Source organism: Dipodomys merriami, unplaced genomic scaffold (assembly GCF_024711535.1).
Source record: "Dipodomys merriami isolate MVZ:Mamm:240054 unplaced genomic scaffold, mDipMer1.0.p SCAF_636, whole genome shotgun sequence".
NCBI classification, from domain to species: Eukaryota; Metazoa; Chordata; class Mammalia; order Rodentia; family Heteromyidae; genus Dipodomys; species Dipodomys merriami.
In genome coordinates this window covers 490,920-518,547 of record NW_027206220.1, presented here as the reverse complement: position 1 = coordinate 518,547, position 27,628 = coordinate 490,920, and the positions used below count along the sequence as shown (strand labels likewise).

The following is a 27,628-nucleotide window of genomic DNA, read 5'->3' as shown; positions in this document are numbered from 1 at the left end:
GCTGGGAGGGCCGGCCCCACGCCGTGGCGGCGTGAGCAGAGGGCCAGCCCCAGACCACGGGCAGCGTCCACGGCTCCCTGGAGAGACGGAGGGGAACTCACCAGCAGGCACCCTTTCCTGCCACACACAGGAGTTTTCTCTGTCCCCGCCTTCAGGCCATCTGCCGCTCTCGTTCTTTCATCACAGAAAGGAAGGGGGGAGACAACCTGGGCTTGGGAGGCAGCCACAGGCCCGGCTGTGCCAGCCCCCCCGCCCCGGGCATCCCCTCTACCAGCGGCTGCCATGCAAGACATGGCATGGCATGACAGCCATTCTGGAGGCCACTCCCTGCGTCCAGCGCCCACCTCTGGAAGCAGGGCCCTCTGTCCACCACCAGGTCTACAGGAAGTGGAGGGTTAGACAGTCATTCTCTCCATGAAACCCCCCTCTACCTTAGGAGAAAAGGAAGCATGATGAACACATGTCCTCAGCGAAAGGCTTGTTCGAAAGGCACCCGTAATACCAGCTACTTGTTAGGCTGGTACTAGGAGGATTATGGTTTCAAGCCAGACCAGGACAAAAAAAAAATGAGTGAAACTCCATCTCAGTGAACAAATCAGGCGTACTGGTGTGTGTCTGTCATCCAGCCATGGTGGGCACAGGCAGGAGGAGCGACAATGTGGGTGTGCTAACTGGGCCAATTACCCTGGCTTGATCTCCACACAGGGCGCATGGGCACTGAACCATCACGTTGTACCCCAGAAATAAGAATGTCACTGTATATCATAGTGAAAGAAGGTGCTCTCTCAAACGCTGGTACCAGACCCCACGAGGACCAGCATGTGTCTGAGCTACGGGGGTGGGGCAGGGGGCTGTGCCCTCTGCATTGCCCTGATGGACCCGGGGCGGAAAGCACTAGAAGTAAGGTCAGGCCGGCCTTGTTTCTTCATGGGACACTCCAGGCGAGGCACGGTGATGCACAGGCGACCTTGGGGCCTACAAGCAAGGGCAGAGTCCAACTGGCTGGGCTTAAAAAGCAAGTCGACACCGCTCTGTTGGGCCATTCTGTGCCTCTGTTTCCTCAACTGTAAGAACACGGGAGTCAAAAGACCCATCCTCCCAGTTCTGCAATCACATGTACCCAAAAGGTCATGGGCACATGCATGTGTGTCCTGCAATCACAGGTACCCACAAGGTCATAGGCACATGCACATGTGTGCACACACATGCATATGCCTGCATGCAGGACACGTGTGTACACAGGTACATGTGAATGGCTACAGGACTCTTGCTGTCACTAGTGAAGCTTTACCCCCAACTAAGCTCAGAGCTGAGAACCGAGACTGGATTTCCTCCTTTGGACCTTACCACCAACTACCCTGTCTCGTCAGTGGGTTTTTTTGCTAGTCCTGGGGCTTGAACTGTGGGCCTGGTCACTGTCCCTGAGCTATCACTTGAACCATAGCACTACTTCCGGCTTTTTCTGTGTATGTGGTACTGAGGAATCGAACCCAGGCATGCAAGGTGAGCATTCTACGACTGAGCCACCTTCCCAGCCCTTGTCAGTGTGTTTCTATCCCAGGACCAAGATTCGAAGAGACTCAGTAACTAACCCAAGGTTAAGCGAGGGTTGGAGTCAGTGGCTTCTTCATAAAATATTCACTGCTCTCTATGTGCCAGGCTCTATTCTAGGCATTGGAGGTTTTGTGGTCCACAAGATGGACCGTCACGTCTGGTTCAGGGAGACGTGGAAGTCTGACTCCCACCACATACATCACCTCCTGGTGGGGGCATGGGGGAGCTGTCGTAGCTAGACACAGAACAGAGCAGCTCAGCCGAGGAGGGGTGACTGCAAGCATGTGAGGAAATCTGGACTCTGCAGAGAGATTCATACCGTTTCCAGGGCGCTCCATGAGTCTAGACTATGAGCTTGGTGGTGAGTAAACTTCTGCGTGGAGGGCAGTGGAGGGGGCTGAGGGTGGGCACTGTGGAAACAGAGCTTACTTCACAGCCAGCTCTCGATGCTAGTGATTCCTAGCCCAGCGAGACCCGCCCCTCCCCAGGCAGAGAGAGGCTGCTTCTCCGCAGCCCTGGGTTCCGTGCGCCGGCCAGGTTGGCTGATAGGCGAGGGAGCGTGGGCGCCCTCTAGTGAGGAAGATGGGCAATGTGGGCAGCACCCGTGTCCTAGGTGCAGGGTGACGACCGCCCCCCCCCCCACCCACACAGGCTTCCTACCTCATCCAATGGAGATGGTGGGATCCAGCCGGTCCTGACCCCAAATGACTCCTCAGCGTCCCCTCGGGCAGCGGAAGCCCCGCAGCAGAGCAGCGGTGGCATAGGACTGTGAGGCTGAAATCTCTCCATCTGCCTGTGTGCAGAGACCCCTGGGGTCTGGTCCCGTAGAGCCCCACGCAGGCCTCCCCGTGGAGGATGCTTCCTGGCCACCCTTGCTGTGGACCATGCCTGGTTGTGTCTTCTTGCTGGGTCTGCTGAGTGAGCTGGGTGCCCCCCGGCCCGGCCCGCAGGCCCACGACAGGCCTGGCTCTTCAGCCCTCTCCCGGCTCAGGGTCACTCCTGGAAGCTGCCCCGTAGTATTTTGGGAATCACTCAGAGTCCTAACGATTAGCAGACTTGTGCAACCAGATGCCTAGGCTCTGTGGAGCCAGCAAAGTTCCCACAGCGGTGGGCACAGACCCCGCTGCGGTCACCTTGGGGGAGTCTCCTGACCTCTCGGGGGTACAGTCTGAAAACGGGAGACTCGGCGTTCTGGGGTTAAGGGGACACAATACGGGAACACCCTTTGGAAAGTAGTGAACTTGCTGGTGCTTTCATTGCTTTTGAAACCGTCTTATTGATTGGGACCCAGATTACTTTTTCTGGATCTCCAATATTCTTGGTTCCCCACCAAGCAGTGCTCCTGCCCACACCCTCTCTCTGTTGTGTGGAGATGGGGGCATCGTAGGGGGCAGGTTTGCCAGGCTCTGGCCACTGACTGCCACCAAATGAGGCTGGCTGAAGGGTGTATTTGATTTCCTCTACACCCCAGTCTATTCCGCATCAATTCCATCTGACTTTTTGATTCATTTCCCTTCTATTTTCACTTTCAAAAGGGAGTGAGAGAGAAACTGGCAAGCCCTTTGTGTGTGACTAACGTCTCAGGGATTTGAGGAGAGGTGGGAACTTACTCCACAGCCAGCAGACAAGCTGAAGTCCAGTGTTCGGCATGGCTGGGTTTGGTTACTTGAAGCCAGTGGCCCTCTCCTTTCTGTCATGTGCAGATGGGACACGGAGGCGTGTCCCCGTGGAGGGCTTGTGGCTCTGCTCAGAGGCACGTGGGGCAATGCACAAGAGGGGTAGAGGTAACGGGCAGTTGAAGTGTATAAAAGGACGAGACTCCTTCACTGTGATGAGCTGGATGGAGGAGGTGACAGAGTCGCCCAAGGACATAAACTTAAGCCTCCCCGCTGCCAGCCCGCAGCCTCCCGTCCTGCCCGCAGTGCACCAGCTTGGCGCTGGGCTTGAGCTCTGCTGATAATGGAGCTGGTTTTGCCATCTGAGGCGCTGGGCACAATGACAAGGGCAGGCGGCTGGAATCGGCGGTGAGCACTGCCACCTGCTCCGCCCCCAGGGCTGGTGCCCGTGCCGGCTCACCACGGCCTCCTCTCCCCATCGGCCCAGCGCTCTGCCTGCCCTCCAGGCGCTCCTGTCATTGCCAAAGGTTGATGGCTATTGAAAGGGATGCTCACTCACTATTAAAGGCTTCCTCTGCCAGTCCCACGGGTAGATCCCCACTGCAGCTGCTCTGATGCGGCCCTGGAGTGGCCCCGGACGTGACCTTGCTCTTGCGGTCATCCTCCCTCTCTTCCTGAAGATGGAATGGAGGCTCAGACTTGGAACTACTGAGTTACATGGTCACAGATAATGTGTGGTTGCAGTGAGTCTTTCACCTGTTTCCTGCTGCTGTTAACAAAATTCCCAGACTGGCTAATAGGTAAAAGCTAGAACTGGATTTTGTGCACAGTTCTAGAAGCCTGGAGGTCCGTGGTCACAGAGCCAGCCCCTCTCTGCTCAGCCCTTGGCGAACGACACGTGGGGCTGCAGGGAAGCCACCAGCTCAGGTCCCACCTCTCCTCCTACAGCGCCATGGTGCCCTCACCGGTCCACCCTCACGACCGCACCACGCCTCCCGAAGGCCCCGCCTCAGGACCTGTGACGTTGGAATCAAGTTTCCAACACAGGAACCTCAGAGGCCCCGCGCAGGCTAGCACAGCAGATGTTTGAATTCCAGTCTGGGCTTACATGCCAGGCAAGGTGCTGACGAGATCAGGATCTCAAGTCCTTCCAGGTGGCAGTGAGCAGGGCTGCCAGGGTGTCTGGCACTCACAGAGACTGGTGAGGGGGTTTCTGAGGCCACGGGGTGCCTGCGTGAGCACTCTTCCCTGCCTATCACCCCATAGCTGTCCATGTGAGGCCGGACAGATAAGTGGGGAAATTACACTATTGTGAACAAATGTCAGAAGGGCCAGACTCAGACATCAAAGCAGGAGATAGGCCGATGTTGTTATAAGAACAGGAGGCACCAGATGCAGGTAGCCTTTCCCGTGCCAAAACAGGATACAGGAAGGATTCTGCCTGGATTCCAAAGAACCGTTTCTAAAACACACAGTGCAACCACCTTCCTGCCAGGCAGAATGGAGTCCTGTACCAAACCGGCTGGGTTAGGCTGGTTTGAGCTGGGGCCTGACCTCCAGTAGACGTATTTGTGAGGCTCAGGAAGGACAAGGATTACAGACAGGAAATCTCCTTGACTCCACAGCCACCCCCCCCCCAGCTTCACGTGCCCTCTTGCCTGCCCCACAAGCACCACAGCTGTTCTGCCCACCCAGCCAGGCCCACAGACTTGCTGACAGTACAGTGCAGAATGCGTGGAGATCCCTGAGCCCGCACCCTGTTCTCACCGCAAATGAGCCTTAGAGCTCCAGCAAACAGTGCTGATGAATTGCCCAAGGCCTCCCAGGCATCATTTGCTTGCAATTATAACAGAAAACACCATGAACTCCCTGCTGAGCACGCAGAGCTGGCACCCCGGAGCAACACTGAATCCCTCTGCAAGGTGCAGGCTCAAGCAGAACTGATTTTTCTGAGGCTTAGAGACAACTAAAGTCTGATTTAATTCTTAGGAAATGGGTTTTCTTACCCACCTGTGTAAGTGGGTGTTTAAATGCTAATATTTGGGGCCTGGTGGGAGGCTACGTTTGTCTTCTTTCTTAGCAGTGGCAACAAGAATCATTTATTTATGAGAATACTAGTTTCTGCCTGCTTTCCTGAGGTCCTCACCTCCACTCCCATCTGCTGGCTGGAAATGCGTACCATTTTCCCAGGCAGACCTGATCCTATTTGTTTCTGACTAGGCTGGTGGCTTCTGTCTCCTCCCTCCCCCTACTTTCCTGGGGTGTCACTCACCCCACTGGTCTGTGCATCTCCCCAGCCCCTCTTCTCTAAGAAATGGGTATGATACAGTGTCACTGGGATACTCTAAAGTTTTTTTAGCTTTCAAGCCAAGGAGAACGCAACACAATACCCCCAAAGACCATCTGGCCGGGGTCACAAATCACAGCCATGGCTTTATAACAATCCCAACTCCTGCCCAGTCTCCTCCTCTTCTTGGAGCTGGCCAGCAAACCCTGGGAGGCCTCGTCCTGCTCATTCAAAAGTGCAGGCTGGACGCTCCTTTTTATTATTTGTATCCAAGTGTTTTGTTTTGTTCCCTGGAATTCGGCTTTATGGATTGGTTGGATGCCAGTCTGAGCTGTCCCTCCCCCACTGAACTCTAAAACACGATTTTCACGCAGGAAGGGCTCCATCTTGTTCTCCAGCACATCCCTCAGGCCTGGCCTGGCTCATTGTAGTTATTAAGTAAATATATGAGGAATGAGCAAATGCACAAACAAGGTTCTTGGGTTTTAGAACAGACGCCATCTAGAGCAGGCTGGTCTGTGAGCGCTCGGCCAGGGTCAAGACTCCTTTCCCCACTCCACTCCACTCCACTCCACGGTACAGCAGCCCATACTAAAGCACACTTCTGTCTGCCTGTAGGGGCCGGAGCTGAGGCTGGATGCCTTTCTCACTGGCTGCTTCCTTCTGCCCTCCCCTCAGTGATGGCTCTCCAGGCCAGCTGCACCAGTGAATGCCAGCTCCTAGGGTTTTGCTGCATCATCATCATCATCACCATCATCATCACCATCATCATCATCATCACCATCATCATCATCATCATCATCATCATCATCACCATCATCATCATCATCATCATCATCATCTTGAATTCCCAGCATCACCCTCATGGGCCCCATTTTATAGGCATTCAGACCAGCCAGAGGCAGACCCTGGGAGGCCTGCATCTCTGTCACCCTGGTCTGTCTGTCACCTGCCCAGGTTCCAGGAGCAGGGAACCCACCTCCTTGCCTTTGTCCCTACCCTCTGTCCTGTTTTCTGCATCTCTGCAATTCCTCTGTGCCCTTCCAGCCATCTAAGGCCTCCCACTGCCTGCCAGTAACTCTCCCTAAGAAATTCTCTCTGCCAAATAGCTGCTCTGATCTCCTGGTTAGACAGTGACTGGTGCCTGTCTAGCTACGTCTCTTTCTGCCTCCCCTCCCACTTTATAACTCACTGTTGAGGGAATTCTTCCACGGCAGGCAAAGTCTCTGTCATCTCGCCTCAATGAGTTGACTATAATGGACATTCCTTCTTTCCTCCGGCGTTGAGGCAAAATGTGGCTCCCTGTTGCTGCCACTCACTTGGATCTTGAATCCTGATGGCACATGAAATAAATTTCCAGGAATTTTAGGGCTCCAATGCCAAGCAGCTTGGGTTTAGAATTCTGTCCTTGCTCTGTGGCCATCGAGGAGTTACTTCCAATGAATAACGTAATAGTGGCTGTCTCATGGGGCTCCAATAAGGGCTTGGAATAAGTACTTAGGATAGTAGTCACCTGCACAGAGAAGGAGTTCAGTGAACTGGATTCGGCGAAGGTGCCACTGCCAGCCTTGCAGGGGGTGGCCCTTCCACTCTGAAGGCCAGCGTGCCTGTCCTCCCTCAGCCTTGCCCACAGAGAAGCCTGTGCCCTTCTCCAGGGTCAGGAACCATCTGGAGCCCCCGTCTGCCTGCCCTGATGTGAGGAGATTCCAGGAGGCATTTCAGGTGGAGCTAGCTCTGCACACCCTTAGATCGTGCACCTCTGTGGCAGAGGCTGACTAATTAGGAGCCTGCTGTTGGTCTAATTTCCCAGGGCCACCTCACTGCTCCTCTTCTGCTCCGTGTCTGCAGTATAGTGGGTTCCTGGGCAGAGAACAATTTTCTCCTGTGTGCTCCTTCCATGAATTCAGTAGGGGTTCAACTTGTCTTTTCTCTCCAGGGATGTTCTTGACACAACTGTGTCTGCGTTGTTGTTGTTGTTTGGGGGGGGGGGTGCAATATCTTGCTGTGTGGTATTTTGGACCCTGCTGACCCTCTTTGGACTTGACTCATTATCTATAAGACTGAGAGTTCCGACACCAAGGAATGGCAAAATGCTTCCTTTGCTACTGTGAGGGGAGCTAAATGTCGAGTGTGTGCAGGCTCGGCCTTTTACTTTCCAGTGAAAAAGTTTGGCCTTGCACACTCCTGGTATTTTCGCTCTGCTTTCCCTTGCGCGGGCTCCGTCTCCAGCCCCGTGGATTCTTTCCCACTCACAGGGCCCTCGGCTTCACCAGCTTCTCCGCTGCTGGATTTCTCAGCCTTTGCCTGTGTGGCACAAGCAGTGACTTAGTGTCTTCTGGGGAAGGACAAGGGTGGGATCTTCCTCCGGACCCACGCGGGCAGGGCGTGGACAGATGACATTCCCCGGTGGACAGATGGAAGGGTATTCTCACGTGGACAAACGGCATTCCCACGTGGACAAATGGCATTCCCCTGTGGACAGATGGACTTTTCTGCGTGGATGGACCGGTATTCCCACGTGGACAGATGGCATTCCCACATGGACAGACGGGCATTCCCGCGTGGACAGACGGGCTTTCCCGCACAGTGGGAGGTGGGATCTTCCTCAGGACTCACACGGGGTGTGGGGAGCGTGGACAGGTGGCTTTCCTGCGTGGACAGACGGGCTTTCCTGCGTGGACAGACGGGCTTTCCCGCACAGTGGGAGGTGGGATCTTCCTCAGGACTCACACGGGGTGTGGGGAGCGTGGACAGGTGGCTTTCCCACGTGGACAGACGGGCTTTCCCCCGTGGACGGGCTTTCCCGCGCGGACGGGCTTTCCCACGTGGACAGACGGGCTTTCCCCCGTGGACGGGCTTTCCCCCGTGGACGGGCTTTCCCCCGTGGACGGGCTTTCCCCCGTGGACGGGCTTTCCCGCGCGGACGGGCTTTCCCGCGTGGACAGACGGGCTTTCCCCCGTGGACGGGCTTTCCCCCGTGGACGGGCTTTCCCGCGCGGACGGGCTTTCCCACGTGGACAGACGGGCTTTCCCCCGTGGACGGGCTTTCCCCCGGGGACGGGCTTTCCCGTGCGGACGGATGGGCTTTCCCGCGCGGCGGGCGGTGGGGAGGCCTGGAGGCGGCGCCGGCCGGCGGCGGGAGCAGCTGCCGCGAGGGTGGCACCGCCTGAGGGGGGGAACGGCCACGGGCGCGAGGCGGCTCCTCGCCCGGGAAGGAGACGCCGGAAGCGTGGTGCGGCCACTTCCGCTGTGCTCGAAGGCCGCCAACAGATGACGGGCACGTGCACCGGCCCCTGAGGGGCGAGGCCCGCGCGAAGGCGGGCGGGACCTCCGGTGGGCGGGACCTCCGGTGGGCGGGGTGCCCGGATGGAACCCACGACGAAGGCGCAGGCGCGTGTTCTCCTGAGCGGGCTCCGCGCGACGCCGCGTGCGTGGGGCGCGGCTGGGCGTGGAGGGCCGGGTCGTGAGCCGGAAGCACCGAGGGGGCGGCGCGGCCTCCTCACCGGACCCGCCGTCCGCCGGTCCACCTGCCCGGGCGACCCGGGGCGACCCCGGGCGTCCAGCGCCCCTCAGCCCGGCCTCTCCCGGAGGGGCCTCGGCGTCCCGGCCGGCCTCCCCCCGAGGGGCCTCGGCGTCTCAGCCCGGCCTCCCCCCAGGGGCCTCGGCGTCTCAGCCCGGCCTCTCCCGGAGGGGCCTCGGCGTCTCAGCCCGGCCTCCCCCCGAGGGGCCTCGGCGTCCCGGCCCGGCCTCCCCCCAGGGGCCTCGGCGTCTCAGCCCGGCCTCTCCCGGAGGGGCCTCGGCGTCCCGGCCCGGCCTCCCCCCCCCCCCCGAGGGGCCTCGGCGTCCCGGCCCGGCCTCCCCCCAGGGGCCTCGGCGTCTCAGCCCGGCCTCCCCCCAGGGGCCTCGGCGTCCCGGCCGGCCTCCCCCCCCCAGGGGCCTCGGCGTCCCGGCCCGGCCTCCCCCGCGTCCCGGCCCGGCGTCCCCCCGAGGGGCCTCGGCGTCCCGGCCGGCCTCCCTCCTCCGACCCGCGCTCTCGGCCACAGCGCGGCCGCCCGCAGGAGCCGGCCGGCTGCAGCTCCTCCCTCCCGGCTCGGCTCCTCCCGGGGCTCCTCAGCGAGCGCCTGGCGCCCCCGCGGGGCCGCCCCGGCCGGCGTCCTCCCCGCGTCCTCGGGGTGAGCCCCGGCCCGGCGCCCCGCGTCCTCCCCGCGTCCCCCCCCCCCCGGGGTGAGCCCGGCGTCCCCGCGTCCTCCCTCCCGGGGTGAGCGCCGACTGGACAGCAGGAGGCGACGGGAGGGAGGGAGGGAGGGAGCCCGCCTCCCTCCGACGCCGGGCGCAGACGCTGGACCTGCTGCAGAGGAGCCGTGCGGTGCTGTGCCGAGCCTGGAGCTAGGCTCTCTGGGGGCCACCTGCTTCCTGGGGCTCGTCCAGGCAGGCTCCCCGGTCCAGGGACCTGCGAAGCGAGAGCCATCATCATCTCCGGCTGCCCCGGGCAGGGCCCGGCTGCATTCCGTCACCATGAGCGGCTGCTCCAAAAGATGCAGGCTCGGGTTCGTGAAATTTGCCCAGACCATCTTCAAGCTCATCACCGGGACCCTCAGCAAAGGTAGGGAGACTGCTGCGAACCTCGTTTCCCGCTTGGATGCGTCCTGACTCCCGTGTGGCCTTTGTGTGGCGGCGAGTGTGGCTGTTCTGGTGTACCAGAGTTCCAGGGGCGGCTGGAATTCTAGGATGCCGACCACCTGGGTCCTGGTTCTGGGCGGGCGGCACCCTGTCTGGGAGCTCAGCCGACTGTAATTGCCTGGGACTTTGGAACCGGGGTTGCCGGCGTGTGGCTGATTGGCTACAGGCAGAGGAACAGAGCCCTTGTCAGAGCACTAGAAGTGCCTTAGCATGACTGGAGTTTCACGAAGTTATCCACGGAGAGTCGTGTGGTGTTGATAAGAGAGATTTGATGCGGTGAACGGTGAGTCATTCTGCGGATCAGATAATGTTTGAGGGGGACTGGCAGGAGGTGGCCCAAGGCTGGAACCGGCCTCGCACTGGTGAGTCCACAGTTCAGACCAGCTCTGCTTTTGAGTGCCAAGAGCTTGTTTTGGTGGAGTTCCAGGCCTTGTGTTTCTGGATGCCATGCCTGCTCTGTTTCCATGGGTGTCTATAATTCCACATTGCTACTCGTGTCAGTGTCAGTGTCCCTGCTTCTCCAAACTGCCATGACAGACAGTTTGCAGGATTGTCTGGCCCAGAGGCTGGGGAGCAGAATCAGGGACAAGTGTGCATCCTTAGCCCCATATGGGCCGACAGCCCCTGGCCAGAAGGCAGTTAACTTCTTAGGGACCCCACTGCAGCATCTGTGCTGGGGAACGTGGGCAAACTTTCTAGAGTTGAATTTATAGAGTGACTAGTAGCATTATGTGGTTCCAATAGCTGAAAAAAAGTCTTTAAATATTCATGGCCTCTTTCTGGAAAGATGAGTCCTTTGGGGGGGGGGCGGGGATGGAGAGAGGGGAGAGGCACTGGAAATGTGAGGCCAAATATTCGGGAAGGAGGACCACAAACTCCTTACTGGCATTTTACAAACTTGCAATAGAAGAGGATATGGGTGCCAGCCCTGGTGATGAGACCCAGGTCCCCAGCTGCCCAGTGTCCCAGGGTAGATACAGTGGCAGACATGGGTGGGAAGTGCTGAGATTCCTCTTATTTCCTTTTCCAAATTGCTGATGTTTCCCTACTACCTTCCTGAAAGAGGACACTCCCCCCGCCAGGACACCCAGGACCCTGATGTTCACAGTCAGAATGCCTGGTCAGGTCACCGCAGGCCTGGCATGGGGGCACAGGAGGGGAGGGGAACACAGCAGCAGAGCTCCCAGCCAGGGGCTTCACTTCCCAAAGGGAGCAGAACATAGATTTCACAACGCAATTCTGCATGGATACCAAGGCCTTGAGAGGGTGACATCCTGTCCCAGACTCACTTCCCAGAAAGCACTCCGGCCTGAATGGAGCAAAAGCTGGGTCTCAGCCCTGATCTGCTACCTGGGAAAGCCACATCACAGTTCCAAGGGTCCAGGGCAGTTGGAACTAGAAACCTTGGTGGAGTGTGCTGCGTTGACTGTCAGGAGACAGGCCACAGGCAGAGAGGGGCAGGGGTCTGCAGATGCCAGTGGTGGCACAGACCTGTCCCCGGCAGGGCTCTTTGGTTTTGCTGACTGCAGGTGTGTCTGTGCACTCGAGGCAGCAACGGCAGAGAGTGATTGCAGAAGAATGTTATGCAACAGGGGAAGAGTGAGTGAGTCTGCTAAGGAAAGCATGCAAAAAAGTTTGTGTTTGCGTGCGGGCAAGAGACACAGGGAGTCAGCTAGATGGCCACTTGAACAGAGGAGCCTGAGCATATTTTCTCTACCTATTTGTCTATGTTCATTCACTCATGTATTTCCAGAGTACCTCCCATGTGCTCCAGACAGTGGACATGGGGGTGAATGTGGAGTGTGCAGTCTGGTGAGTCCACCCGGACGTCCTGCTGAGTGCTGAGATGAAGGGAAGCCCGGGCTGCTGAGCACAGAGCCCAGGTCCTGGGGCAGACCGAGGAGTCTGTGAGCTGAGATGGGAGGAGGCAGGGCTGGCAGGGGAAGAAGGCTGCGCTGGTGGAGACAGCCACTTTGGAATGGAGGCCCCTACAGCAAAGCGGGGAGGACAGGGTGCTCAGAATCCCAGAGAGGGGAAGGAGTGGCCACCTGTCCTGCCTCCGACCCGCTCCGGGGCCGGGTTTTCTGTAGGTTCGGGGAGGTGGCACAGGGCAGGCGCCAGGGGAAGAGAATATCCTAACTGCATCTGTGCCATTCGCCTCCGCTCCACAGAGAGAACCAAGTGTTACTCTGCCTTGGCTCTGTGCCAGGCACGGACAGGGTACCTGGTGCCCTGCCTCACCCAGGTGCTTGTGAAATACTTGCTAAGGGGCTGGGAAGGTGGCTTAGTGGTAGAGTGCTTACCTAGCATATGTGAGGCCCTGGGTTCGATTCCTCAGCACCACATATACCAATAATAATAATTAAATACTGGCTTAGGTCAGTGACAGTGCAAGAGCGGGGCTAGTCCTGGAGCGGGAGGTGAGAAAGGTCTGAGGAAGCCTAGAGGATGCTTTGCCGTGTGCACCCACCCCCACCCCAGGTGGATGTGGAAGCCACCCTTTATGGACACATTGACCACTTACTGATTGCTAGCCTCTGTTGTGATTTCACTGATGCATTCATCATTCATGGCACTGAGTTCTAGATTTGCAGAGACCCAGTCTCGAGAGGAGGGTTTGCAGGGTTAAGGATGGCATGTCCCCCACCCCCTCTTCCCCTTTCTGTCCCAGGAATAAGTTATTTCTCACCAGCTTTGGGAATTTCTGGGACACAAGGGAGGCTCCAGACGACTCTCTCTGCTGTTCTGCCGGCTGCCGGCCCATGGTCACCTCTCCCTGACTCTGAGGGCCCTGGGGTACCAGGAAGGCTCTGGTCCACCCTCTCGGCCCTGCCTGTCTCTGGACTGTGACTCCTTCCTGATTCCAGCAACCCAAGGTATTGCTGGCATCAAGCTGCCCCGTCGCGGCCTGCTGCAGGGGTGAAGTCATCCTGTGCAGCGATGAGGTCCCCGCAGGTGTCTCCTACCCCTGACAGTTTGTGATCGCGCGACCCTGTGAGACCCTGGTGTGAGAGCCCGTGTTCCCCACACCCTCGAGCTCTGTGAGCCGAGGCGATGTGCCCTGTGCTTCCACCCGCAGAACGGCTGTGTGGAGCCCAGCCCAGAGGAGGCGCCTGGCGACGTGTGGCGTTGGGCAGACACCAGCCTGGGATGCTGAGGGGTCGGGTGCCTGGGAAGCCCTGTGCAGCACCTGCCCCACACATGTGCAACCACAGGAGCTTGTCTGAGGACGGAGGAAGCCGCCTTACGCCTCTGGCGAGTTCATCAGAACTGTGAACCAGCAGGACTGTTCAGGGAAGCCGCCTGCTGTGCCGGGGTAGTGACAGATTCCAGAGGGTAGCGTGTTTGGGGTGCAGGAAAGAGCACCAGAGGCCAAGGTTGTATGATAGCCACACCCTTCTCTTTGTTGGGAGAGGTTTTCCCAGGGGCCTCCCCCAGATCTCCCGTCCTCAGCAAGGCAGCTGCAAGAGGCTCTCCTCATGAGGAGATGCTCAGAGTTTAGGGCCCTAGGCACGTGCAGGTGAAATGTGGAGGTGCAGACTAGGGGTGTGCGTCGATCCCACAGCATAACCAGCCTGCCCATCTCCTCCAGTAGCCCATCGCTCCCTGATTCATTCGAGCTGGCCAGATGCTCTCGGGGGTCTTCATAGGTCTGTGGCAGTGGAAGAGAGGGAAGCTGGATTCCCAGCATGTGCCAAGTTGCCCTTCTCTGCTACCCCTCCCCACCCCCACCTCTCTCTTTTTCTTTCTCCTAGATAACCCTAATTCCAGGCCGGAATAATTTGTTCAGGGCTGTTTTTCCTGGCACTGGTGTGCAGACATCTTATTAACTTCAGGACCACGGGGGAGCGGCTAGTTTGTTCCAAATTAAAAGTAGCTAGAAATAGGCCCCTTGGCAGGTGTGGGGGAGGTATGTACTGTGATACCATAGCACAGAGAGGAGCAGAGCAAGCAAGGGCCTTCTCAGTCTTCCCAGGCCCCAAAGGCTCTCCGTCTGTGGCTGTCACCTTCCCCAGTCTCCTCCGTGTTACAGACTTTCCCCACATCCCAAGCCCCAGTCTCCTCCCCAAGGGAAGAAGTGGTGGTGTGAAGTAGCTATGGAAGGAAGCAGGTGTTAGGAAAGAAGTCACAGCTCTGGGGCCAGATTTGCACGAGATCCTGCTGGCTGTGGTAAGCAAGCCACTTTCCATCCTAGGTCCCTGCCCTCATACAGTGGGGCCCATCATGCCCACATCGGGGGCACTGGGGCTGGGAGAAGATGGGGCACAGCCCCGGCACTTATGGTCAACCAGGAGAAGTCTCCTCCTCTCATGGGCCTCAGCTGGGGCCGTAGCTGGAAGGGATGAGGCTGAACTGAACAACATGGGCTGTGTGGGGCAGCTCTTCTTCCTGTTCCAGTTTACATGTGCTGCTGCACCTCCCGGCCTGTCGTGTGGAGCACATGGGCAGCAAAGATGGTGCTGGGAAGGGGTTGAGTGGGCAGAGCCTAATTTACTGAAGAGCACATGGCCAGCCAAGATGGCTCTGGGAGACAGTAGAGTGGGCAGACCCCAATTGATCTTCTGATCAGTACCTAACCAGCCTGTGAAGGCTCAGGTGAATGATAGGGTGTGACCTTGACAGTGATTGGTTCCTCTTCCTCCCTTACCATACCACCCACCCTCTTTGTCTTTAAAAAAGGGGCTGCTCTCTGTTAATAAACGAGTTTTTCTACCTGCTGGATTTGGCTCCCCGCTGTGTCTGATTGTCTCCTGGGCTGAGGGAGGCTAGGGAACGGGCGAGCTCGGCGCTTACCTTTCCTCGGACCCCGTCCGTCTTTTGTGGGAGGGACGAAGACCCAACACTGTCGCACAGCAGTCATTCACTGATGTAGTTGTCTGTGTGTTCATCTACATCCACCCTGTGGGAATGTGAGCCTGGATGCTCTTTCACCCTGTGGGAATGGTCCATGGTGCCTCGGGCACCTAACCCTGGGGATTTAGAGCCACCAGGTGCTTTTCCTGGCAGGCAGCCTTGGGGTGGGTGGTCATTGCTCCTCCGGGGGACTCCTGGTGCTCTGTTCTGAATTACTGTGCTGAGACTGACAAGTGGCCAGAGTGATTGTCACAAGATGAGTGCAAGCAAGGTTTGTTCTGCTCTGCCCGGGGTGGCCTTGGGCAGCAGCTCCCATCCCCATTCACACAGCTGGCCTTACAATGCCCCTGCAGACAACATATCGGCCAGGTGAAGCCAGCGCTCTCCCCAGTGTCCATCTGCTCCCCATCCTGAAGGGCACGAAGAGGGGTCCGGCATCTGAAGGTCCCCCAGGGAGCAGAGGAAGAAGATGAGAACCCTACACAGGGTGCCCAAGCCAGCTGAGAGAAGCCCATTTGCACTGTAAAGCTCCCCCCTATCCAAGACCTCCAGTCTGAGGCAGAAGAGGGCAGGAGGCGCTGAAGACAAAGCCAACCCCGAACCTCTGACTGAAGCCAGGATTACATCTGTGTTCCTAGAATGCAAACAGCGGAGTAGAGTCAGTCCTAGCCTCGAACCCTCGTCTTCACCTTTGCACCTGTCTTACTCCTTTGGGTTACTGTAACAGAACACTATGGTCTAGGTGGCTCATAAACAGCAGCAGCTCCTTCCCCACAATGCTGGAGGTGTGAGTCCCACAAAGGGGTGGCAGCTATTTGGGTTCTGTTGAGGACTCTCCCTAATTTATCGAGGTCACCTTTCCTGATGTGTTTTCCCTGGAGGAAGTTGATGAGCTGGCTACCCAATCTCTTGTCTAAGGCCACCTCCCATTCATGAGTGTCTTGCCTAACCTCTTGTGTAAGGCCACCTCCCATTCATGGGTGTTCTGTCTTCATGCCGTAGGCTAGGCCCCTTCTAAGTGTCTACATCCAACACCAGCATGGAGGAAGTCAGAGGGGAAGGAGAGGGGACAAGCATCCCATCCCATTGATCAAGTGGCTTCTCTTCTCTGGGCAACTGTCTTTATCTCTAAAACTGGGAACTGCGGGTTTCAAAGGTCCCTTCCAGATTTCAAATTCTGAGATTTAATAGCCATACTTTCAGCAATAATCACGCACCCGTTGTATACAAAATATGGCTCTAAGCACTCTGTGCTCACTATTTTATTTAACACACTCAAGAGCCCCAGATGTGGAGAGCTCTCCTGGCCCCATTTTCAGAGACAGAGAACTGCAATGCAGAGAGAAGACCGCTATGATTTGGCTAGGAAGGGTTACCCCATGTGTTAAAGGCTAGGTCCCTCCGGGACGGATGGATTTGATCATTGAGAGATGATTGGGTCTTAAGGGCTCTGACCTTATCAGTGGATTAACCTGATAACTGAGTCATGCTGGGGTTGTGCTCATTGGAGGAATGCCTTCAGAGAAGAATCCCTTCTTCTGTCTCTGCTCCCTGGCTGCCATAAGGTGAGCAACCTTTCCTTTGTCACGTCTTCTGCCTTGATCCTTGCTGCCTCACTGCAGGTCTGAGAGCAACACAGAAGCCAGCTCGGGAGAGCATGAGCCAAAGTGGTCCTCTCTTCCTTCAAGCTGTCTTCTTGAGCATTGTCACAGCAATGGAAAAGTGGCTACTCTAAAAGGTCCGGCTGGAGCCATCAGCCAACAAGAAACAGAGGCAGAAGTGGGAGCTGGGGCTCTCTCTCTGCCGCCTCATCTAGGGTACACCCCCCACGCCACTTCGCATGCATCCTTTCTGATTCTAAAATCAGAGCTGGGGGAAGGTAATGAAGACAAAGCCAATTCCTTCCTCATTTGGCCAACTGGCTACCCGCCCTTGCATCAGAGATCAAGCTGCCAAGGCCTCAGTCTGACCTGGGAAGCACAGCTGAGGGCCTCCGAAGCCTGACCTCACTCCCGACTCCCCAGAGCCTTGCCCGCAGGTCCCCTTCTCCCACCAACACCACGTCGTGCGTCGTGCGGAGGAGCTGTGGCTTCTGAGTGTTTTCCTTGTTCTATTCTCTCTGTGCCTCTGGCCCTGAGCTGCTAGAACACGGCCAGTCCCCTGGGTGTGGCTCATGGCTCTGCCTGCACAGAGGAGTGACCGGTGCACACAGGAAACCCGCAGTGACGGCGACACAGTGCTGTGCACCTGAGTGAGGCACCCTGGGCTCCCCGCCCCAGCATAAACCTCACCTTGATGAGTCAGCTGTGGATACGGGCACCCTGTGGTTGGCATGGAAATGCAATTTAATTTCCAATTAAGCCTGGTTTCTGGGCCAAGGGATTTATTTGCCTGTCTCACACTGGGAAGATGAATCCCGCCAGATCTGCTGTCAGGACAGGTGATGGTTCTCCCATTAAGTTGACTTCCAAGGAAACTAGCACCCCCGGGATGGTTGGCAGGGCAGGGACGCAGTCCCATTGGCAGCCTTGCTCTTCCCCATAAATTCAGAGTGCTTGAGAGCACTGGGGAAAGTACACAGGAGCCAGTGGGAGAGGGGTGGGGTGGATGAAAGGTCTCGCTTGTGCTGGTTCATTCAGCAGCAGCCCTGTCAGGACCACTGTGGATGGGGTGTGCTGGCCCCAGGCGGCCTTGGATGTAGGCTGGAGAGAGCAGACTCAGGCAGATGGTTAGCCTGGACACTGCCCTCATTACAGGTGCTTAGACTTGGCATATCAAACACCTACTGATGCATCACAGGGGCAGTCCAGGGTCATCTGAGAGCCTAGGCTCTGCAGGAAGGCCCATGGGTCATCAGACATGGCTTTTGCCTCTGGGAACAGCTGAAAGAGTGAGGTTCACAGTGGTTAGTGTGAAGCCATACTGGCTAGATTTAAATTCCTGCTCTCCTATTGGATGGCTGGATTTCATCCCTGATCTCCTATTGGATGGCTGGATTTAAATCCCAGCTGTACTATGGCTGACTCCTGGGCTGTCCCTGTGCCTCAGTTGTCCCATCTATGAAATGGAGATGCCAGCAGTAACCTTAGGGGAGGATATTAAATGAGTGCCAAATGAGCCATAATGTGGAAAGGCTTGGCCTAGATCCCAGCACACAGGTTCCCAACAAATGTTAGTTCTTAATACTGTTACGGATGACAGGTTCCTGCACAGGAAGTGATTAGCAAAATGTACCCCAAAATGGAAAGATTACATGATGCACATTACCATGGAAGAGAGACAGAGAAACGTGTGTGGGTTCTTCTCTGGCAATACTTCTGAAACCAGATAGAGGTGCTTTTTCCTACTGATAGTAACCAGCTTTGACACTGAGAGGCGCCTTACAATTTAATTCAGCTTTGACACTGCCCACCGATAGGGGCACAGTCCCACCATGGGGTGCTCCGTGACCCCTCCGTGACCCCAGCTTCCCTCCCCTTCCAGGTCCAGCAGGTCCCTAGAATGAGCCACAAGATCTGTAAACACGTTACTATTACAATAGCCCCTCTTTGCTTTGGGAATCTGTCCCCAGAGTCCAGCAGATTCTTGAGACTAGATGATGGCAAACCTGAGACAGGCTGGGCTTTTCCATATGTGGGTGAATATAAATATGTGTGTTCTGTGAAAGCTTAACTTATGAATTAGTCAAGCAAGCGATGAACAATAAACTAATAAAGTAGAGCAATTATAAAAACCTACTGTGACAAACGTCAAGTGGGTGTAGTCTCTCTCCCCTCACCCTTCTTTCCCCGTGTGGGATGACAGGGTCCGGGTGTGGGGTGCGGTGATAGGAGTGCCGTGGTCTAGTGCTGGGTTACTGTGTGCCTGCTGCTTGACTGCCAGCTCTTGTTTCCATGACTGTGGTCGCAAGGCCGCTGCTCCCTGGCGAGGTGTGGTGGTGGATAGCCAGGAGGACAGGCTGATGAAGCGTGACTCACCGGTCTTGGTGAGGTGGAGCAGGGCGGCAGGAGGTTTTCTCACAGCTCAGAATGGCGTGAAATTCAAAACTTAATCAGGTGCTTACCTGCAGAATTCAAAATTTCTGGACCACAATTCAAAAAGTGCAGAAAGCAAAACCCTGGCTAAGGTGAACTACTGCACTCGTTTCCTACAAAGGATGTGTGCCTGGAGGGGTGCGGAGCATGCCTGGATGGGGCTTTTGTGGGGGACGGGGCATTGCTGTTGGCCACCGCTGCCTGCACTTAGCTTCCAGCCCCCTGGAGGTTGTGTTGAAAACACAGCTCTAGGCGAACTTCCTTCCGTGTGTCCTAGTCCCTTATCCATAGCTGTGCTGGAGTACTTCAGATTGAGTAATATATAAAGGAAAATTGATTGCTTGTAGTTCTGGAGGCCTGTGGGTCCCAGGGCCTGCGTCTGCATCGGATGAGCAGCTTGCGCTGCGTCAGGCAGACATGGAGAACAACATGGCATGGAGACGGAGTGTGTGAGCGGCTCAGGTGCCTTCCCCTTTCCCTACAAAGTCACTGTGCCATTCGGGGCCCCTCCGAGAGGCCCTACTCCATGAGCATGCGCATTTGGTGTTCACATTCCCAATACACAAACGCATGGAAGACACATTCCAACTATGGCAAAATGCATTTACTACTGCTTTATTAATTACAAGCAATACATAATTTTCCTATTGCTGAAAATTGATTTTAAAAAAGCAAAAGGGGGCTAAAGAAAAAGACCACCATCCCCTGTTGAGACTTGTGTGCTTTGGTTTATTTCCTCACAGCCCTTGGTTGTTTTACCTATGGTGCCCCTGGTACCAGCAGGGTACCAGCAGGACCTGCATCCATGGGTCCAACCAACTGCAGGTTAATAATATTTAGGGGGAAACTGCATCTATGTTGAATGTGGACAGGCTTTCTTGTCATTAGACCCCAAGTAATACAGTATTACAGTTATTTGCGGGCATTTAGGTTGCATTATGTGTTGCGTGACCTAACGTATATGGGAGCGTGTCCATGGGTGCAATGCAGATACTGCAGCATCTTATGTGAGTGGGTGTGATGCAGATACTGCAGCATTTTACATGAGTGGGTGCAATGCAGATAGTGCAGCATTTTACGTGAATGGGTGCAATGCAGATACTGCAGCATTTTACATGAGTGAGTGCAATGCAGATACTGCAGGGTTTTACACAGGTGGGTGCAATGAAGATACTGCAGCATTTTACGTGAGTGGGTGTGATGCAGATACTGCAGTGTTTTACGTAAGTGAATGAAGTGCAAATGCCACAGTATTTTACATGCGTGCATGCAGTGCAAATACTGCATCCTTTTACATGAGTGGGCATGATGTAAATACTGCGGCATTTTACATGTGTGGATGTAAAACCGATACTGCAGCTTTTTACGTGCATGGGTGCAATGCAGTTACTGCAGCATTTTACGTGAATGAATGAAGTGGAAATGCCACCACTTACATGAGTCAATGCGATGGAAACAACATTTTATGTGATGGCTTGGTGTTTGTTGGGCCTTGGAAGTAAACCTCTGCAGACAGAGACAATAGTACCTTTACATGCTGAGATAAAAACAGTGTCCTTTCAAGAAGAGCCCTAGAAATGGGAGCTGCTGTTGTGTGTGTGGTGCTGGGTTTACCAAGGATGGCTACCTGGGTGGGAACAGAGGCACCGTGGTGACAGTCCCGGTCCTTCGTGGGATAGGCCGTGACAGAAGAGGTAACGGATGGGAACCACTGAGCGAGGACGGGCTGTCCCTGTGTCCTCGGAGCCACAGGGGCCACCGCACATTGCTGAGTAGGAAATGACATAGCAAAGAGATTTCCCAAAGGCCAACCTGCAGCAGAAGTCAGGACAGATTGGAGGGAAGACTGAAGGCAGGGAGAAGGCAAGAGTGCTTCCCGGCCCCTGTGACGGGCGTGTGTGTGGTGGCGTGGTGTGGGATGGTCATTTCTGGGCTGCCAGGATGGAGAGGGACCGGTTGAGCTTCACCATGGCAATAATGAGGAGACCCCCTGTCAGCAGAAACGTGGGCCAGAAGAGAGAGAAGAGAAGGGCCTGGGGCCCGTGGAGACGCTGGTATAGAACGCTGCTCCCGTTCTCCCGCGTCGTGGAGAAGCAGTGGAAAACATGGTGCTCGTGGAACCTGGCTCTCACCTTCTCCACGTCGGCCCGGGCCAGCTGGTAGTTGTCTAGGCTGCCGGGGATGTAGGAGCACTGTGGGGACAAGCCAGGTGCTGGGGGACTTGGATTCCTGGTTTCTCAGGCCCCGGGATGGAGGAAGGAAAGGCTGGCTGTGGAGTCAGCCTCGGCTGGAGTTGGGACTTGCGTGTGCACTCTGCGGTCCCAGAGGCTGCTGTGTTAGATGTGAGTGGGGACACTGGGACCGCTCAGCGTACCGCTGCCAACTGCACCAAGTCGTGGCTCTGCTTTTGTGGGCTGTGAAATCTGAGACAAATTGCTCCCCTTACTGAACCTTCATGCCTTCATTGTGTAAAAGGGCTAACAGCAGTAGCACCTAGAGGTGACTAAGGCGCTTTAAACGTGACCGTCCAGGGAGACCAGTGAACCGCACGCCTCACGGGACAGCTGCACTTTGTATTCAGACTCAGGGCACAAGCCCCATGCTCAGAGACCCACTAGCTCATGCATAAGACCTGGGCGGGGGAAGCAGAGGAGGCAGGTGAGAGTGGCAGGTGCCCAGCCAGGGGGAGCTGCCAGGGAGGGGTGGGGCCTGGCGGGAGCAGAGGACAGCCACATGCAGAGGCAGCCGCCACTCCCTCCCGACAGACAGGAGGCCAGGAGCAACCAGGCCAGCGACACATCAGAAGTCAGAAACCCCATTCCAAGGTGAGCTCTCCCAGTGCGACACTACCGGCCAGAGTTCCAGTGGCAAACTCTGTGAGGCCTGATCCTGTGTGAGCCACAGGTCAGAGGTTGGCAGGCCAGGATTGACAGCTTGGGGTGGGCACGCGCTTCGTTCTGGCTCTGGTCACTGTTACGAGGGTCCCCTGCCCTGTTCCGATGAGGCCCAGCTGGGGAGCTAGGCAGAGAGGGCAGGGCAGAGAACCTGGTTCTCCCACCCGTGTGAGAGGCTTTGTGCTCACCACGCATGTGGACCTCAGGTGTTTCCAGGGGCGGTGCCCTGCCCGGCCTGCCTCAGGATGCCTGTAGACCACCTCCCTGCAGTTCCTACGCTCTTCATCACGGAGAAGGCCAGAAATGCTGGCACTGTCCACGCACTGTAGTCCGTGGACCACTGGCTCTGGCTGAGGCCTGGCCTCCTGTCGGACTTGGTTGACACAGTGAAAACGGTACCTGCTGGTTGCGGTCCCGGGTGTCCTCTGTGTGGTACAGCACGGCCCACCCACCCACAGCAGACACGTTGACCCACAGGCACGGGTACTGAGGCACCTTCTTGCCCCCTAGCTCGTCCTGGTCCCAGATGTTGGTCTCAATGAGGTGGCAGGTGGATTCCTGGGTCCACACACTGGGGGGACCACACATGTCTCAGCCTCGGGGTGACACACAAAACACCCAGTTTGGACCCCTGGTTCTCCAGGAGCCTTAGAGAAATCCAGGGCCAGAACTCTCATCTGGCTGCCAGCATCTAAGCTCCTGGGCCTGGGGTGGGGTCACAGGAGCAGTTTCAGACCTGCTCAGGAGTTAGATACCACCTGTGTGATGGTTCTCACCCGGGGGCTCTAACAAGGCTTGCCCGTGGAATCGGAATGGCTTGGGCCTGGCAGGGTTCAAAGGCCTCTGGGGCGACCCTCGTGTAGCTAGGCCCAGGATGGTCTTAGCCACAGCATCCTGGTCTCACTCAAGTGTGCAGTAGGCTCAGATGTTCCAAGAGCTTTTCTGCGGCCACACAGCACGGAGGATAGGTTGGGAGGCTATGAATCTATCACTGTCCCTCCTAAAACCGATCAGATGTTGAAGGGGCTTGGTGTGCACAGGGCGAGGACTTGCGGGAAGGAGGCTGATCTGGCTGTGGCAGTGTGCCGGCCGCACTGGGCTGCTCTGAGACTCCAGCCTGGCAGGGCTCCAGGTTGTAAAACTCGAGGACAGCACAGGCCCCAGAGAGGCCAACAGGCTCATCACCCTGTAAACCGTGGTGTGAGTCTTCCTGGGGAGAGCACTCTCAGAGAGCAGAGACCGACAGCAGCCAGACATGCCCAGAGGAGGGTCTGAGACATGCTCACGGGGCGGGTGGGGGCATCAGGTGTTCCCAGAAATCCCAGAGCTCTTCTGTAAAAGCGGGGCCTCACAGGATCCTGGAATAATCTCAGAGACTCCTGGATGGGGCTCCAGGAGGCAGATGGCAGCTCAGTGCAGACCCTTGCTGTCTATCAGCGAAGCCCCAACCGGAGCTGGTGGCCTCCCATTCCGTGAGGCATCGCTCACCTGGACAGGCCTTTCAATGTGCACACACATTGCTGCGCACCCACGATCACACACACTGCAGGGACTGCTGAGCCGTGGCGGTGGCTTGACCAGGACACCCTGACCTGTCACCACTGGGTCCCAGGCCAGCAGGCCCCAAGCCAGCCTACCCTCCCTGCTAGTGACGCTTGAGCCTGGGAATGAGGATTGTCTCAACCACTCTGCCTCTCCTGGGGTGCCCGGGGAGAGTCGGGGGCTGGCTGGAGGTCAGTACCTTCGCTGGTAGAGAGGCAGCACAGTGGTACCCAGGATGTAGTAGGTGATAACCGCACACACCACCATGGTCACTCCCAGACAGAGCGCTCGCGTCTCTCCCCGCTTCTGGGCCATCACCAGCTTCTTCCCCATGGCTGCCTGGGGCAGCAGTCATTTCTAGGGCCACAGAGACAAGCAAGTGAGACCAGCCCAGCTATCAACAGTATTGCTGTTTGATCTCATAGGCGCCCCCGCCCCCTGTCTGCTCTGAGCATGCCTTCCATCCTCCTCATTCTGCAGAAGGAGGCAGCCTGGGCCCTCCGGACATCCGCCTGTCATCCCAGGACCTGTGCATGCTGCTCAGTGTGACACCTGTGCAGGCGTGGTAGCAGTCCCCAGATGGCAGGCTGGCTTGGGTTTGATTTGAGACCCTAGTTGTAACCATGAGAGTCCTTTAAGCAGGAGGCCAGTGAGGGAATTCGTAGAGGCTGGGGGATGGGGCAGCAAGGCAGGGGTGCTGGCAGCCACTGACCTAGAGCGGGCGAGGAGCAAGGGATCGTCCCCACAGCTCTGCAGCCCTGCAAGGGTCTTGGCAACCCTGTACGCTGGGCTTCAGAACTGTGGGATGCTGGCTTTCTGTTACTCGAGTCATGGAGTTTGTGCTCATTTGCTACAAGGGCTGCAGGAAATGGTGAGCAGTGGTGGGCGGTCACTCACCCCTTTCCCTTTCTGTCTCCCCACTCAGCACTGCCCAAGACCCCTACTCTCCTGCACCAGCCCCTGGGCAATGTCCCCAGGGTGTAAACCAGACAGACCTTTTCAGGACAGGCCCCTGCATCTAGGTGATCTGGGCCTACAGCGCTGCCACTGACCCCGCCTGCAGCTGGCCCTGCATTCAGTCAGCTGCCCCGGGCCTCTGGGTAAGCTCTGAGGCTCGTTTTTGTTTAAGTGGTCAGGATCCAGTTCTGCCACAAGTGCAGGTGGAGGTTCCCCTGTTGTGGGGAAGTCCAGCCTGACATCGGGGAGGCCCCATTCACCCTGCCTGCTTCCAGTGTAAACACATGGCCTTTATGCATGGAGAGAGTTCTGGAGACAGGCTCTTGTCTACAGAGAGCTTGCTTTCTGCTCAGGCTTCTCTCCTAAGTTCTGGACTGAGCTCCTTGACCCAGACAGCCTGGCCCGCCCCTTCCTTCACTGCCCTTAGAACCAGGCGTGGAGCTGCGCCCCTGCCTGTCCCTCTGCTTCTGACGCAGAGGTGAGAGGTGACCCAGTGACCCTGGGGGCTGAGAGGCAGGGAGCCCCTCCTTTCCAACGGAGACATTGTGGGGTTGCGAGTGGGCAGAATTCCCCTGGAGGAAAAGACTTGCGCTTGCCTCCTTTCTGTCTCTTCCTACCAGGAGTGCTCAGGGGGAGCAGTGGGGCCAGCTGGAGGGACCCGAGTTCACCCCGCCTCCCCAGGCCACAACTGGAAGTTAAGGCTCATCGCTTACAGTGAGACCCCCAGACCTGGGGTCCGACAGGGAATGTCAGCAATAACAGCAGACTTCAGTTAGGACTCCAGGAACTTCCCAGTGTTGTGGGCGGCTAAGTGTCTCTGTGGAAAGGTGGTGAAGTAAAGAGTGTGGTAGGCAGTCTGTGGAGAGGATCACATGCATCCTCTTCCTTAGAAGGGCAGGAAATAGAGCTTGAGGTGGGAGGCTCGGCGGGGCCTGGGGAAGGGGAGCTGGGGTCACAGACGTGCTCCAGTCCTGGGTCCCTGCTAGCCATCATGTGACTGAGATGGGAGAATCACAGCACCGGCCTCCAAGAGCTGTAGTAGAGACCATTACCCTCCCCCAACACACACACACACTCACACACATACACACACTCACACACACATATACACTCACACACACACATATACACACACATACACTCACACTCACAATACACACACACACTCTCACACACACATATACACACATACACACACACACACACAGGAGCAGCCAGTGTTATTAATGAAGGGACCGGTGAGGTGGGGGCTGGCCATGCCTAGCCCTGTCCCAGGGCTGGTCCCGATCTCCACCTGCTGGTCACTGGATGCTGAGGGCCAGGCCAGTGAGCCCCTCGAGAGACCGGCTGACACCAGCCCAGACACAGCCAGCCACTCTGGAGCTCTGCTGAGCATCTGGAGGGGGAGGGGTCCCTGCACGCTATTTTCCCGGCCCTCCCCCCACCAGCCCCTCAGGTGTCACCAGCTCCAGCCCCCAGTTCCAGCGCTTAGACGCCCGCCTGTACTCACAGCCCGCTGCCTGTGGTCCCCGCAAGCAGATGGTTTCTTTCTGCCCGCCCTCACCCCCACCCACACCCACACCAGAGGCCTTGGAGCTCCGGCAGGAAGTTCAGCCTCCCTGGAGACACCGGGCTGGGCGGCTGCCTTGGGTCCCATCTGGGCAGAGGCTCCATGCCCAAACATGGACAAATCTGAGCTCACAGCCTCGGGACGCGGCTCTGCTGCAGGTACACAGCCCTACAGATGGCAGCTGCTGCCCCGGCCTCTGCACCTGCAGTTCCAGACTTTGTCAGGCAGCCCCAGCAGCAAAACTGGCACCCTGGACCAGACCATCCTGGCATATTTGGACATGATTCTTCACTCGGTCTTTCTGGGTTGGCAGGGACACCAGGGATGGGAAGTGATTTTCCTTGTGTGTGCACGGGAAGAAGAAGGAGACAAAGCTGAAGGTGAAGGGTTAGGCTGGTCATGAATCCTGGTATTCCTGTAGCCAAGACCTTCTTCCTCTGGGTGCTGTGTGACCCTGGGAAAGTGCTGGCCCCTCTCTGGGCCTTTATTTTCTCATTGGTACTCTTGGTGCTTTCAGACCTTACTTTGGCGGGGGACCGGTGGCTCACGCCTGTAATCCTAGCTGTTCAAGAGTCTGAGATCTGAGGACCGTGGTTCAGAGCCAGCCTGGCAGAAAAGTCCCTGCAAGACATTCATATCCAATTAACCACCAGAAAAGTGGAGGTGGAGCTGTGGTTCCAAGTGGTAGAGCACTGGCCTTGAGCAAAAGAGCTTCAGAGACAGAGCCCAGGCCCCGAGTTCAAGCCCCATGATGGACAAAAATATAAATAAAAATAGAATACATGTTTTCTTGGGCCAGGATAGTGTTGAGGGTTAGGGTGGGGATTCCGGGCGCTTCCTTGGAAGGACGGCTGAGCCAAAGCAGGGAACGGGGGCGCTGCCAGGGCTGCGGCCGCTGGTGCAGCCACGGAGCGCCCTGGCCTCCTCCTCCTGGAGGAGCCACAAGGGGCCTCAGAAACCTGACTAGCCCTGCTCTCCCGGTGGAGGTCTCCGCGGGGGCTGTGAGGCTGGCTGTGTCGTGAATGGTGTACGTGAAGGCACCTTCCACCTCGGCCAGGGCAGGCAGAGCCTGCCCGCCTGCTTTATAGAGGGTAATCACCGGGCTCTCCAGCCACCCTGCCCTGCGCCAGCCCCGAACTGGAGAGCATTCAGCTAAGACCAGGAGCGGGGTTTGGTTTTGTGCTTGTTTCCCTAAAGCTACCTGCGATTGTGAGTCTCAGAGAAGGAGCCTCCCTGTGCTGGAGGAGGGGCGGCCATGTCTCTCGCTCCTCCTGGGTGGAGCTCTGCAGCGCCCTGAGGCTGGATGCTGTGATGGTGGTGCAGGCTCTCTGGCTGGCTCCACACCCCAGCTCGGCTCTGAGCTCTGACTGCTCAGGCAAGGCTGAGCACACTGCCAGGGGCCGTGCCCGGGCTGCAAGCACAGGGCTGGGTGGATTTTGCTGTCTGTAAGGCTCTGAGTGAGAGGGTGAGGGGACTGGCACTCAGCCAGCATCTCTTCACGATACCCTGATTCCGGGACCATGAGAATAGGGTGACTCATGACAACCGTGGGGAAGACTCATGGGTGGGGCTCAGGGCTGGGTGGTCTAGTTGAGATGCAGCCTCTCACCGTGCCTCAGTATCTTACCTCTAAAATGGAG

At 57.0% G+C, this 27,628-nt stretch overlaps 2 protein-coding genes across 4 annotated transcripts in view; one reads left to right on the top strand and one right to left on the bottom strand.

Moving 5' to 3' along the window:
- The first annotated feature begins 9,819 nt into the window (after positions 1-9,819).
- LOC138815302 (A-type potassium channel modulatory protein KCNIP1) overlaps positions 9,820-27,628 on the top strand; it is a 179,606-nt gene continuing 161,797 nt past the window's right edge. The window contains exon 1 of one of the 2 annotated variants that reach the window (XM_070004633.1): positions 9,820-10,060. In XM_070004633.1, the coding sequence (XP_069860734.1) occupies positions 9,973-10,060 (88 nt within the window). In that variant the 5' untranslated portion in view covers positions 9,820-9,972. The remainder of the gene's footprint in view (positions 10,061-27,628) is intronic. The other variant, XM_070004635.1, reaches the window with a different exon arrangement.
- On the bottom strand, positions 19,628-26,011 carry LOC138815300 (calcium-activated potassium channel subunit beta-1). 2 transcript variants are annotated; one of them, XM_070004631.1, is made up of 4 exons: positions 25,929-26,011; positions 23,661-23,818; positions 22,319-22,490; positions 19,628-21,217 (listed from the first exon to the last, which is right to left on the bottom strand). In XM_070004631.1, exons 2-4 carry the CDS (start codon positions 23,792-23,794, stop codon positions 20,948-20,950), a joined length of 576 nt encoding a protein of 191 aa, XP_069860732.1. In that variant the 5' UTR covers positions 23,795-23,818; positions 25,929-26,011; the 3' UTR covers positions 19,628-20,947. The 2 variants fall into 2 exon arrangements, with proteins under 2 accessions (XP_069860732.1, XP_069860733.1); XM_070004632.1 differs by lacking the exon at positions 25,929-26,011 and adding an exon at positions 25,132-25,180.